Below are 13887 nucleotides of genomic sequence, written 5' to 3'. Positions count from 1 at the left end.
TCCGTGCGCACATGTACTGTTTACTATAATGCTGACCATGTGTGTGCACGTAAAACATCTTTTATTTTGTGCTTGTAAACGTGTGTACAGCATGCGTGTACTGTTTATTATAACCCTTGTGTGCGCACGTGTAAAGCAAAAGAAAGTCTTTAAAGTAAAGGAATAGTTCAGGTTTCTTTTAGGTCTGTCAAAAAAAAAGTAATTGCATAATAATACATTATAATAGGTCTTGGCCATTATAATTTTTCAGGCTCTGCACACCGACCGAGAAGTTTGTCACCTGGACCACTGAATTAGGGGTACCAAATTCCACAACCTTCATTCCATGCAAAAATGCAAGTTCAGTCCACACTCAAATAACTCTTTTCTTTCCCCAGAAATAGCTGTATGGCTAACCAGAATTAACCATATGACTAACCAGAACTAGTTGCATGGCTATGTTAATCGAATTACCCAGTTGTTTTGAGGAAAAAAAGGGTAAGATTTATATATAATACACTTCGAAATATGTGTGCAAAGCAGGAAGTTTTATAATGACCAAGACCTATTGCAATGTACTGTATTTATACACACCTCAATTTTAATTTAAGACGGACTTGACAAGACAACAACGAACCCGAACTATCCCTTTAAACTAAAAAAAAGTTGTATGCCAGAAGTTACCTTAAAAATACACTTAAAATGTAAAAATGCTATTAAAGAAACACTATTTTAGACACTTGGCCTTGCTGTGACCACTCTTTCTTGAGATACTATGTTAAATAGCAAGCCAAAAAAGGACTCATGAGCATGTAAGCAACATATTTGTAAGATAAACAGGAAGGAAGCTATTGAAGACAAACTATTCATATCAGATATTCGACCCTACTGCGACCTCGACCGTGTTTGGATCCATTACAAAATCTTTTTGTACAAACATATGTCCATATAAATCCCACAAATATTCGACTACTCATTTTATGATAGCATGCTAATAATAATCTTGGAACAATTAAAGAGGCATAAAAATAATGTGTGCATTGCTCAATATAAAATGGAAAATGTTTTTAGATACAGAAAAAATATACATTAAAAAGATAAGGTATCTAATTAGGTTAAATCTATATAAATAAAAGAATATAAAAAAAATAAAAGAAACAAAAGGTTATGCCTGTACATTGGTCAGAACTTATATTTTCACACACTGCCAGGCATTCATGCATTGGAAGAACCGAAACTAGTCTCATGAAAAGATTCAATCTGTATGTTTGTATGACTGCCGCTGTAAAGAATGTAATAAAATTTTGCTAGTACTTTGGTATCTTTCTGATGTTAAATCTGCGCCATGAATTGAATAAAAAATGTTAAGTAGAATGTTTCCCTCGAGGTGGGCGTGGCTATACGAGAGTCAATCAAAGTGACAGGAGTATGCAGAAGACACAGAAACGACCGGAATGCAGCTACAAGCCGTCACAATCCTCACCGAACAAAAAACAAACGTACGGAACATCATGGATTACAATGGTACGTACACTATGAAAACTGAATTTTGTGCCATAAATTAAATACATAATTTTGAGTAGAAAGGAAGTTATGAGCAGTTACGCTCCAGACGCTGATCGGCTTTTTTTTTTTTTAGCTTTAATCTTTTAACTACTTCTACAAACTATTTACTTGTCAATAAGATTAATTACGCCCATTTTCTATAAGAACAACATATCCATTTATAGTGGAGTTTTACATGCTGGATTTTCTGTAAAAAAAAACAAGCTACTGTAGTTCCTGTCATCACTTACATGTTAGCACATACAGGCAGCTATTAGCAGTTGCTCTTTCCACACTACAGTATCCAGCGCTAACTGTAGCTAGCCAACCTAGCACCACACATTCCAAACCAAATGACAAGAGCCCAAAATATTAATACTTGAGTTCAATTTATTCATAAATTTATCCAAATTTAACGTAATGACATACAGCATTACTGCCACCTCTGCTGAGTTCAACAAAAAAAATTGTTAATAAGGGTTCAGTGAAACACGAATACACATGTATGCCAGGTGTGCAGTTGTGACTGAATTACCTGAGGCAGATCTGAATACAAACGCTGTGATTTGTATTTGTTTTTTACCATATGTTTGTAAGATGGCTAGTCCGCCTGTTGATTGTGCATGTACACAATGTTGCAATAAAAATATAAACAATGAGATGAAGATGCAAAGCAACATCATGGTGTCTCTTATCATCAATTTCTCAAATAAACTTTCCAACGTCCTGAGTTAATTGTCACATAAATAGAGCTGTGATTCGTAGGTGGATTTTCAATTCGATCTGATTAGATTTTTTAATGTGTTGCACTTCTTGATTCGATTCAAAAACACTAATGTTTGATTTGTCCCAAGCAGCCTTCATTCCTTACAGGTTTTGTACTAAACGTATCTAATAAATACTAAAATCCTGTTTTAATCGTGTTCTTGATTATTTAAAAGTACAAAGCAATTTTTTTTCTGCCACACACTATAGCACCAACTGACCATAAAGTCAAGAAAAGAAAATAGGTGATAATCTTGCAAAATACGAGTATTTGCACAAGATAGAAGCAGTTTGAATTTTCTGCAAAAGCTGTGGTATATTTTTAGACTATGTTTGTAAATTTACTTAAATAATTTTAAAGATGTGAAAAAAACTGAAAATTTAAATCAAGCAACAAAGGATCAAATAAATTGCATAATTAAATAACAGTTCTAGAAAAACTATCCATGTTGGTGCTTTAAATGCTGTTTCTGCCATTTTCCTTTTTTTTTAAGACAAATTGTAACAGCATTCTTAAATCACACCATTATCGCTGCTTTTAATTTGAAGAGGTCAAAGTAGCACTTTGGTATTCCAGCATTGGCGAGGAATGTTTCGCCCTGACCTGCTGCCTATTAAACGGAGTCTTTAAATGATGGCATAAGATGTCGTCAACTGGTGGACTGTGATCCAAATATTGACTGAATTAAGTACGTCACTGAACCAAACCAGGTACATTAAAATAGCTATATATTTTTTAGCATTGTATCCGTGTTTTTTGTATTTGATGGTAATTGTAGTATAAAAATTTTGTTGATGCATGCAATGCCTTCAAAATCAAATACCTAAAAACCCTTTTAGGTCCCCGGTTCGAGCCCAAACACCGCTGGGTCACCGTTGGACCCTTGAGCAAGGTCCATCACCCCCAAGTGCTGAGATACAAACGAGCATCGAGCAGGCTACCTGAGCCTGTAAAAAACTGCCACCAATCTGTCACCAGGTGAGCCGAGCAGCACAGAGACATATTTTGCTTAAAGCTGCATATCAGACCAGAGATGAGCTACTGGGCTAGAAATTAGAAGTTGGAAAAAGCCGTGTTTTCATAGACATTTTTTTGGGGTTATATGAACAATTAGTTAGCTAACCACATCACCTTTTTAAAAAAAAAAAACATCAACCAAATCAGAACATATTAAAATGAATGTATAGAAAAGTATGTGCTTATTCTTTCTGCACAGATCATCATCAGTAGAATACATGAAGCTAGTCAAATTGGGTAAATGAAGTATAACTGCAAAACAAAACACGACCACAACAATCATTTATAGCCAAAAACCAATCTAATGAGTTTTATACAAGTATACACAATCTAAACTGTGGATTATTAAAATGTAACTGTTGTTACCAGTCATGTCACTTGCTAATCTTGCTTACTTTTTTAAGCAATTAATATTTGTATGTGACTGGACTTTTACAGATTTTAGTTGAATAAAACTGTTTTAGATGTATTAATGGTACAGAAGACAAAGAATAGCTCTGAACAGGATTTGTGTTATTTGACAGTGCGGAAGCTGCACTCCTGAACACACCTATTTAACCAGTGTGACATACAGTACTTTACAATATAAACACAAGACCATGAAAAGCTGCTGAGCACTGAGGGCAGGCTTAAAGAAGCTGTTTGAAACTTTTAGAGCCCTCTGCTGCCTGTGAGGTGAAAAAAAAAAAAAAAAAAAAAAACTTCCCTTGACCAATAACTGAACAAACTCTCTTCGGCTGAAACCACATATAGTATTTAGGGAAATGGAGTAGAACTGAGTATTTCTGTTCCTGTTAAGGGTTGAGCAATTCTTGGGCTATGTTGGGCTAAGAAAATGTCAACGGAAATGTGAAACGTAAAAATGGTCCCAGATCCAAATGAATGCCAATGTTGAGCATGGACATTATAAAATGTTATTATGGCAAAAACTCATTTCAAATAAACTAAATTAGTAAAAAAGGGTTTATAATTTCCTATTCCACAACTATCACATGCACACTCAAGAATTATCTTGAGAATTATCCTAGCCAAGAAGAACAGAAAATTGGACCGAGAGTTCTTTAAAAAAAAAATTTTTTTTAAACATGCACTAAGAAACTGGCATGCACAGAATGCTTTCTCTGGAAAAGGAAGTGTTGTGTTACTTACCTTGTTTCCTTGTTTTTGTGCAAGTTATAATGTGTAAATAATGTTAGTTGGTTGTTATTGTCACATTTTGTTAAAAAGCCTCAAACATCAAGGGGGAAAAAAACAGTATATAAATAAAACTAAATTACTAGCTTACATAGCCTGTAATTCTGTGTCCTATTAGCCTAATATGGATGTCTTTGAAAACCGGAGAATCCAGAGGAAATACACCAAGCACAAAGAGAATGTGCAAACTCTGCGCACACAGACCCAAGATGGGAATTGAACCCTCGACCCTGGAGGTTCGAGGCCACAGTGCTAACCACTACGCTTCTGTGCTGCCTGGAAATAAGACTAAATATTCCTATGGCTAAAATTAATGATTTACAACTCTGACTATGAGTCAAGCACACACTCTGTTGTTACGAATAATGTGTAGGGGAAGAAAAAAAAAAAAAAAAAAAAAAAAGAGTTCTTTATTTTGTAAATATGTCACATTTGAAATTTTCTGAGCATATTAGGAAACCATCTAGGGTTTGAGGAGCTTTAGCAGCAATGGTAAGCATGGAATGACAGAATGACAGATTAACATTGTAACACAGATCAACGCTTATTCTGTGTACAGGGTCACAAAAAAGTCCTTGTCACTCCAACCTCCTGCACGTCCTCCCTCGGCACATCCATAAACATCCTATTGGGCCTTCCTATTTTCCTCCTGCCCGGCAGCTCCATCTCTAACATCCTCCTCCTGATATACCCCTCATCACATGTCTCAAACCATCCTAATCTGGCCTCTATAACTATGTCCCCAAACCGTCCTAACTGCACTGTCTCCCTAATATAACAGATTAATACACATAATAACATACTGTGGTTAACTTTTTGATTGCTCACATCGAGGGGTCACCAAAGCGGACCAATTCATCGCGAAACTTGACACAGGTTGGACGTAACCGTCTCATCTCATCCGGGTTTGGGACCGGCAGTGGCTGGGGTTTGGGCATTGAGTGGAAATTGAACCCGGGCCTTCCACATGACATTCCACTGAGCCACCAATGCCTGTCAGACCTAGCATATTGTAACGTATTGTATTGTATTTGTTTAGCAAAACAGGACAAATCCAATGTCAAGCTATTAAAGAATACCAGAATTACACAGCTGGCTACACATGCATGTTAGCCTATTTAACACTTAACACACGAACAAATGAGCTTTTTCGTGCGTATATTGGATTTATGAGTCCTATAGTGAAATGAGCACACATATTTCATAAGGCTATATAAAAATATAATTATGGATTTAAATTCAAAACTAATGCATATAGTTAATGACTCGCTCCTTTTATGTCTAGCATTTGCGTAAAGCTTACCTGCATTGAATCGGCGCTTATTATTTCCCCATGAAGTCGTTTCCCGATCTCAATCGCTAATTTCGACTTCCCTGTGCCGGTAGCCCCTAAAATCACCACCAAAGGAGGGATTATTCCTTTCCCAAGTGCACGCTGCACAACGAGAGTGGAGGCCGCCATGATGGTAGAGCCACAGCGCGCCAGTCTGCACTGAGCATGCGCACTCGAAGCAGCCTGCGGCAGGGCGCTGTATCTTAGCAACCTACTGCAGTTTCTATAGAAACATCGTTGCCTCGAGCTCAGATTTTGTGTGTGCGCGTGTGTGCGTGTGTGCGCGCGCTGCTCGTTCGTTGGCTGTTAACAGGAAGCCCAGTGTTTACCTGTTCTGACGTCTAGATTATATACTATTGTAGATTTATAAACGTTTCTATAAAAAGTAAATGTTTTTTTTCTTAATAAGTTGATTTTTTTTTTTTTACATCAACGAAAACAACAACAAAGCAATGATTAAATGTTTTTGCCCCCCCTTGTCTTTACAGCACCACTGGTCATCGGGTGCGCACGTGCTTTTGTTGACTCGAATAGCTGCCTGTGTGCTATGGAGACCTGAACTATCTACACCACCGGCGTGATAGATGGCAGTTACCATGGAGAGTTGACTGAAAAACACATCATTGTGGCCTAAACTCAGTCCTTCTGGTAAACCAGCAAGTGGTCCCTTTAAAAACAATTAATAATAATAATAATAATAAAGAAATTCCTCAGTGGAAAAACATTTCATTTATTTCAAAGTTTGGAGTAGTTTTACACTTCCTGTAGCTATGTTACAAAGTCGATCTCATTCGAGCATCCTTTCTCTAAACACATGCCTGATTTTCTAATAAGCTTCATGAAATCAAGTTTAAATAAAAAAAACATGCAGGATGTTCAACGCAATCCTGTACTTTTCATCGTGCAGAATAACAACACAGTTATGAGAGGGAAAACTTATCCATTTTTCTATATAATCCTCTGCTACACTAATGCACTTATCCCAGCATTACACTAGTGCTTGGTTACCATCAAGGAAGAAGTCATCGAAAGAGTGAGTTCTTGTGTGTATATATTGCATATTATATAAAATAGTTTATTTATTTATTCGTTAATTACAATGAATTACAAAGTATTTCTCCTTCTGGATTAGTCACCAATATGTTTTTTTTTTTTGCAGACCAATTTGTTTCTAAAGTACTGTACATTTTTAAAGTCAGAATTACTTCTTGTTAGCAAATAACTGAAAATAATAAACAAATAATAAAAAAAAAATGCTGATTAAGTATTCAGCTGCTTCCATCTAGTACCAGGTAGAAAGATCTTTTGCAGCAATAACAGCTTTATTTGCAGCAATAACAGCTCAGTCTGTTAGGAGTAAGCACTTAACAGCTTTGCAAACTGTCTGAAGGATTTTCCACCCATTTTTCTTCGCTCCAGGATCTTCAGCTTGGTTGGATCAGTGCCACAGATCCTAATTTTGAATTTGACCGGGCCATTATAGAACAGTCAACTTTTTGTTTGTAACAGATTCTTCTGTATTTTGGCATTTTAAGTCATCCTTAAATTCTGACACAAAGCACAGTTTACACCTCCTGTTCTTTTTTTAATCACACCAACACTTATTCTCTTTCATGTTTCTACTGTAGAGAAGAGGTTTCTTTCTAGTCAGCCTCCCATGCAACCCTCAATTATGGAGAGCTCATAAAATAGCTTTCTGGTGCACTTTCACACCACTCTCCGCCACTGTACTCTGTAATACTGTACTTTCACTCCTGTTGACTTCCTTCAGCAGTCTTGTTTAATTGCCTTGTTGTGAGGGGTTATGAGGGACAGTCCTGTCTAGGTAGTGTGGTGTGAGATGCAGCTTCAACTTACTCACTATTGATCCAGCAGTACTAAGTGGGATGGCCGCCCCTTTAGATGCAATTCTATTTTTTTATTTCTAATTTATGAAATTCTGACTGACAGCGTCATTCACGAGAGTTCAAATGACGTGTTTGTTGTTCAAGAAATGGGAGTTGTTTTAATATTTCACAGGTGAAGGCAAATTATAAGCTCAGGATGTCCCTATTGATACTGTATTTTTCTCTGGAGTTTCCAGAACAGGGGATTGAAATAGTTGCCCCAAAACCCCATTTTTTTTTATACATACTGAATAATAATTGGGTTTAACTTTTCAATTTCTAAGTCTTGTATAGTGAATTTTGAAAATTCACTGTACAAGACAAGAGTTTGCAATAAAAAAAAAACTAACAGAATATAAGAGGTAAATTTATAATTTGAACACCTGCATTACTAGCAGTGAAAACCTTTGTAACCCATATTAACTTAAGAAATTAAAAGTATTTTTAAAAAAAATTATAATAAATGACAGTATAAAGGTTATGGTATTAGAACAATAAAACACTGGTATGTGATGTTTGGTAGAGTTGCCAATTTTTTTGCCTTTTTGAAATGATTTTGTGAAAGGAAACACTGAGACATAATAGTTTTGATTTTGAATTTATTAATTGTCTGACTTCTATGGGCTCATGAGGTACTGAACACAAAGTGCTTAATGCTGCTGTCATGCTCCAAGTGTAACATTTGTCCACTAGGAGAGACAAAGTGAAAAAAGGAGCAACAAACAAAATGGGAAAAAAAAGCAGAAAGATAAAAAAAAAAAGGTATGTGACAAATATTAACAGTAACAAATGGATTCTTAAAGCTTGCTTCTTACACCAGAAATAAAACATAAATAAGACTGAGAGTGTTGCGCTTACTGATGGTATATGCATCTTAGAGGAGGACATCGGAAACGAGGTGAAATAGGAGAACCCCATAAAGGAATGAATCCCATCGAGGAATGACCTACTGAGACACGCCATGCAGAGGTTTTAACAACAGTAAACTTTTAGGAGCCAAGACAGAGAGATCTTATGGAGAGCAGATCAGATGTATCCACTGCACTCAATTACTGATAAAACTGTAGTGCTTTAAGAACAATGAATTGAAAGATCAGCGGAGACTGATCAGCAAGGCCAGGCTTTCATTTTTGGAAAGCGCAACATTAATCCCATTACACGATTTGTGTGTGAGAATGGCTTTATATTTATTTATGACCAGGTTGAATCTGAAAAGGTTGAAGGCAGAACATGTTGTGTAAATTAGCCTTCAGTATAACAGCAGTACTATTGGGGGGGGGGGGGGGGGTTAGGTGTGAGAAAGCAGTACACCATGCAGCATGATGACATTATACAAGAAGATCTGTAAAGTTGCCTGATTCAAAGGATATTGCACTAGGAAGAATAAAATGTACTGTAATAAAAACACAGACCCGAGTATATGAATAAATAAAGAAGCATATACCACCAGTAGAGCTTTTGTATATAAAAAAAAAGGTCAAAAACACATAAAAAGACATTAGCATGACAAAGAAACACAGAAATTTGTAAGAAAATAGATTATAAAAGACTCTTCTCAGCATTTGTTGAATTGTATCCTTAAAAACAAAAAATGATTAGGCAGTGGAAACAACAAGGTGTCTAGCAATGCAAAGTAAGGTTCTATAGTGTCATTTTAATGTTTTACTTTTTTTGTCGTTTTTACTTTTGTTAACAAAAATAGAAGCTTTAAGATACTCTGAGATAAGTTCAAGCCAAGTGGGCCAACTGAGTTTCAGAAAGAAAAAAAAAAGTTAAAATCAAACAACCTTGATTTTGGTATTAAAATGGAAAGCATATATATATACACAGTAATACACTTTACACACCTATACAGCTGACCTATTATGTACAAATGGTTACAGATCTCACAGTTTATATATACATCATGTCGGTAAGGCATGGACTCAGATGTGCACCAGTACAAGAACATTGAAAAAAACCAATAAACCAAATATGTCATCTTTGTAGATAAACGGTAACACCTTTTGTTGTTGTCGTTTGTTTTTCTACTCCACCCTGGATAGAGTATTGCAAAGGCCTCGCAAAACTTCACTTTCAAATTGTTCAAATCAACTTGAACATTAGTAATAGCACAGCAGGGCAAAGACTTATTAAATTGGATCATTTGCAGATTTCTTCACACAAATCCACCGTTACAAGGGTGGTCAAACATGCATAAAAGCTAAATGCTACATGTCAAGCAAGGCCTGAATGGCATGGTGGTTCAAATTCATAAATTACCCCTAACTAGAACTATTTCACTATGCAAACCCTTTCATTTTTATTAGCAAGTTATTCTTTGGGAAACTCAGTGAAGTTTATGTAATCCACAACACACCAGAAGTGACTGCAGAATAAAATGTGCAAAAATTGTTGGAGACTAAAACAAATAAAAGTGTTTGTTGTCTTTAATCTTAATTAATCCCCACTTTTAACCAAGCACTCTCACAAACAGTCCTTGTGACTTGCCTGAATCTGTGACCAACTTTAAGAGCGTTTCAGTTCTGCTATCCTCCTAAGGAGCTGCTGATGCCTGTTTTTGAGCTGCTTCTTCTCCTGGGCTTTTTGCCTATCTGTGACATGTAGCAGATGCAGGTACTCCGTCGCCTTGGTAAGGATTACCACCTTGGGCGTCTTTGGACAGTCCACGAGGCCTGGAATCTCATCTCTTAGTGCCAAGAAGCGTGATCGCAGGTCGTTGCGCCTCTTCCTCTCTAGAAAGTTGTGGTTCTTGCGTTTGTCCATGTCCTCACTGTCTGAGCTTTGTGGGCTTGCCGGCTGTGATTTGGAGCCATGATGTGGTGAGACAGGAGGTGGTGAGGAGGGGGTGGAGTCTGCTGATGAACTGGAAATCGATGCAACAGGTGAAACAGGTGGTTTGCACTCGAGTGTGTGGACTGTGGAGCATGTCCGGGGCTGTGAGGTCTCCTGGCGGATCCTCTTGCGAGGGGGCTCTGAATCAGGGGACGGGGCAGCGTAGTTGTGCTGCTGTTGGTGGATGGAGATGTGGAAGCGCTTTGTGCCCGGGTCGTGTGGGTCGGCGCGCACTGTGATGGTGACCGGCTTGCGCGAGTTCACTGGTCGAGATTTTCCATGCTTGTGTTCCACAGTCACTACGTCAATCTCCTCATCATCTAAAACAACAGATATTACAAACCATTTAATCATTAGCCACTTACAATAAATTATACAGCATTCATTTAAGATGTACTGATGGCTAAATGTTGATTATTTAATAGATGTCTAAGTGCATCTATTGACTCCTGTTCAATCAAATGGCAAATGGGAGCTGTTCTCTAGGATGTGGCACTGCCTCTGCTGGGAGACTGTAGAAATATGAAAATAATAATCACTGTCTAAAAAGTTCCCTTTTTTACAACAGACTACTGCTATGAATCCAAATCTATTTAAGGCCAACACTTGAATCATAACTTTCAAGTTTCCAAAGTTACTACACTATTTAAAAAAAAAAAGAAAAAAAAAAGAGATTTATTCTGTGACAGACAGCTTAACTGAATCACATGCACATCATGCACAAGTTACAAAAGAATATCAGTAACTTGAGGAAATATTTCACTTCTGCTGACCCCTAAAAGAACTGCTTAGTTTCAAAACTGTCTTCTTTTACGGCAGGCATTTTCTGTGATTAAAGCTTTAAAAGGCTAAGAAAAAAAGCCTTTATAATCTATCTTACAAACATACTTTAATCCTCCACTAAACCTATGCTGGACCTTTCTGGCTCTGGTCTTCCACAACTCACAAATTCAGTTCAGTCACTTCCCATTGGCTCGGCTTACAGCCACTCACTCTGAGTGCCCCGCCCATTACTAAAACAACCCATCCTGTTGTTCGAGCTCAGGAATGTAGGACCATGGCACAAGTCCACAGAGACATTCCACAAGAAGCCCGGAATGATGTCAACCTCAAAACCAGGGCATTAGTTTATAACTGGAGTAACACCTCTGCAGGATTCTCACACACTACCTTCACTGTCTAAAAGCTCACACAGAAACAGCATGTTACACAGAAAAAAGACAATGCTAAATAAATTATTGATTTGCTTATTGTTAAAGCTTAAGACATGTCATCAAACTTTTTTTTTCCCCCTTTTTTGAGATTTTGACACATTTCACTTTTGTCTAAGAAAAGTACTAGCCCATCACATGTCTAAGTCAAGGTCAAGGACTCTGCACCTACCAGATGAGTCGGTGTGTGACTCAGATCCAGAGGACACCTGCTTCTTGCAGCCACTCAGCGGGAAGGTCAACACAGCCGCCGGATCCACGCAGTCTGCCATCGGGCTGCTGAGAGATAACGACTCCGCATGACCACTCTGTGACCTCGAAGCAGGAATCTGCGGGACGAGAGGCACCTTGGCACCACCCTGGCACAACATGTGCTCGCTGACAGCCTTCTCGAGCCTCTGAGTGGCCGAAAAGCCGCTCCACATGCAGTCCTGTATGATTATCGAGCTCAGGTTGCATTGTGCCTCGTGTTCGTCATCCTGGCCCAGGAAGTGAGACACCCACTCGAGTTTGTCTCCCAGTGATGGACACACAGATGTTTCATCCAGCCGCCTGACAGGAGACATGGGAGGTGTTGGCACGAGCTCGAACTTCTTCCAAATGTCCTCGCTGGGTGCAGTGGATTTGAAGAAGTCTTCGTCTGGATCGTGGTCGTCATAGAAGTAGTGTTGGTATTGATCAGGGTCCTCCATGTCCCAGCATGCATAGGGGAAAGGGCTCGTGCTGATTCCTGGCATTTAGAGTGTTTCAGAAGTAGGCACCAGGCACAAGTCAGAACAAACACAATCTAAAAAAAAAAAAAAAAAAAAGACAAGCATCAATCAAAAATCAAGTCTTGCATGTTTTCCTGAAAAGCAGCATGTCATATAGGTATTTATTCCACATATTTGAAATCAATTAGATTGTCAACTGCAATCAGTCAATTAGAAACATGTTGACTGTCTGGATGCTGGGTTACTATTGTATAAAACAAACGTTAAATCTGTTATTCAAATAACCTGGCAGTAGGCACACCTTTGAGCAATGTTAAGAGCACTAAGACATGGAAGAAAGAGAAAAGGGAGAAAAAAAAAAGTTTCGCAACACGTTTACACAACCCAAGCTAGGAGTTTTACAGTACCAAGGGCTCACAGCTGATCCCTCAACACACACACACACACACACACGCCCCAAACACTTCACTCCACTAACCACAAAGCAGCATTCACCCAGGCAGCACAAACACAATGATTTCTCTCCTTTCCCAAGCTTACCGTAAGCTATTCTCCAAAGTCTGTATCCCGAGAGACATTTATATGAGCTGCGAAATTCCCCGGACAAAATCCCTCCGTGTCCTCTGCAGCCCAGTTCGTTCCCAAACCGCGTCCTGCCTCCCAATAAATAAACTGTATATATGTGTCTCCAGGAAAAAAAATATTTCTATATATAAGTTTTTTATATATATTTATTATATATATATACTTATTGCGTCCAGGTATATTGCTGCAGATGTTTCGTAATTTTCAGTTCTCCTTAATGAAGCACTAAGTCCAAGCAGTAGTGGAGTAGAGAGGAGAGATCCACCCGGCGCTGCCGCTTCTACTCACTATGGATCCGACAAACAACTAGCGCTCTGTATTATCCGCGCTCATTTACATAAAGGGGCGGGGAGTAGTTACGCAGCCCCACCCACTTAAAGTGACAGACTCTGATAGTAAACGTTGCATTCAAATACACTCACTCACTCAATCATCGTCAATACTGCACTATCCTGTATACAGGAGGGGGAGGGGCGGGTTCAATCCATCGCAGGGCACACACACACACACACACACACACAATGAGCAATTTGTAATGTCTTTGGGGACAACTCTAAGGGGAAACCTACAAAGCACGGGAAGAACATGCAAACTCTATGCACACAGACCCCAAGGCGGGAGTCAAACCCAGAACCTGGAGGTGGAAGGAGATGGTGCTATACTAATGCTAAAGGAGTATGCTACACACTATATGATCAGGCTTAGCTGACTGGTTAGGCATTGGACTACAAATTTGGAAGGTCCCAGGTTTAAATCCACAGACCTCCCTGTTGGGCCCCTAACCTGCAACTGCTCAGGTTTATAATGAGACAAAAATGTAAGT

At 38.4% G+C, this 13887-nt stretch overlaps 2 protein-coding genes across 2 annotated transcripts in view; both read right to left on the bottom strand.

Moving 5' to 3' along the window:
- trit1 (tRNA isopentenyltransferase 1) overlaps positions 1-5999 on the bottom strand; it is a 55428-nt gene extending 49429 nt beyond the window's left edge. The window contains exon 1 of the mRNA XM_053493230.1: positions 5805-5999. Within this exon, the coding sequence (XP_053349205.1) occupies positions 5805-5963 (159 nt within the window). The 5' untranslated portion in view covers positions 5964-5999. The remainder of the gene's footprint in view (positions 1-5804) is intronic.
- A 2303-nt stretch (positions 6000-8302) lies between these two features.
- Positions 8303-13334, bottom strand: myclb (MYCL proto-oncogene, bHLH transcription factor b). The gene is made up of 3 exons (XM_053493478.1): positions 13020-13334; positions 11939-12553; positions 8303-10875 (listed from the first exon to the last, which is right to left on the bottom strand). Exons 2-3 carry the CDS (start codon positions 12501-12503, stop codon positions 10229-10231), a joined length of 1212 nt encoding a protein of 403 aa, XP_053349453.1. The 5' UTR covers positions 12504-12553; positions 13020-13334; the 3' UTR covers positions 8303-10228.
- Between the last annotated feature and the right edge of the window lie 553 nt (positions 13335-13887).

Source organism: Clarias gariepinus, chromosome 3 (assembly GCF_024256425.1).
Source record: "Clarias gariepinus isolate MV-2021 ecotype Netherlands chromosome 3, CGAR_prim_01v2, whole genome shotgun sequence".
In the NCBI taxonomy this organism is placed as follows: Eukaryota; Metazoa; Chordata; class Actinopteri; order Siluriformes; family Clariidae; genus Clarias; species Clarias gariepinus.
Note: the sequence above shows the minus strand (reverse complement) of the source record. Positions and strands in the feature narration are given on the sequence as shown.

Bases quoted from the DNA above. Each gene is read 5' to 3' on its own strand.
- myclb (XM_053493478.1), bottom strand. From the start codon at position 12,503: ATGCCAGGAATCAGCACGAGCCCTTTCCCCTATGCATGCTGGGACATG. The intron at 10,876-11,938 runs GTAGGTGCAGAG...CTGTTGTTTTAG, and splicing joins GTCACACACCGACTCATCTG to ATGATGAGGAGATTGACGTA.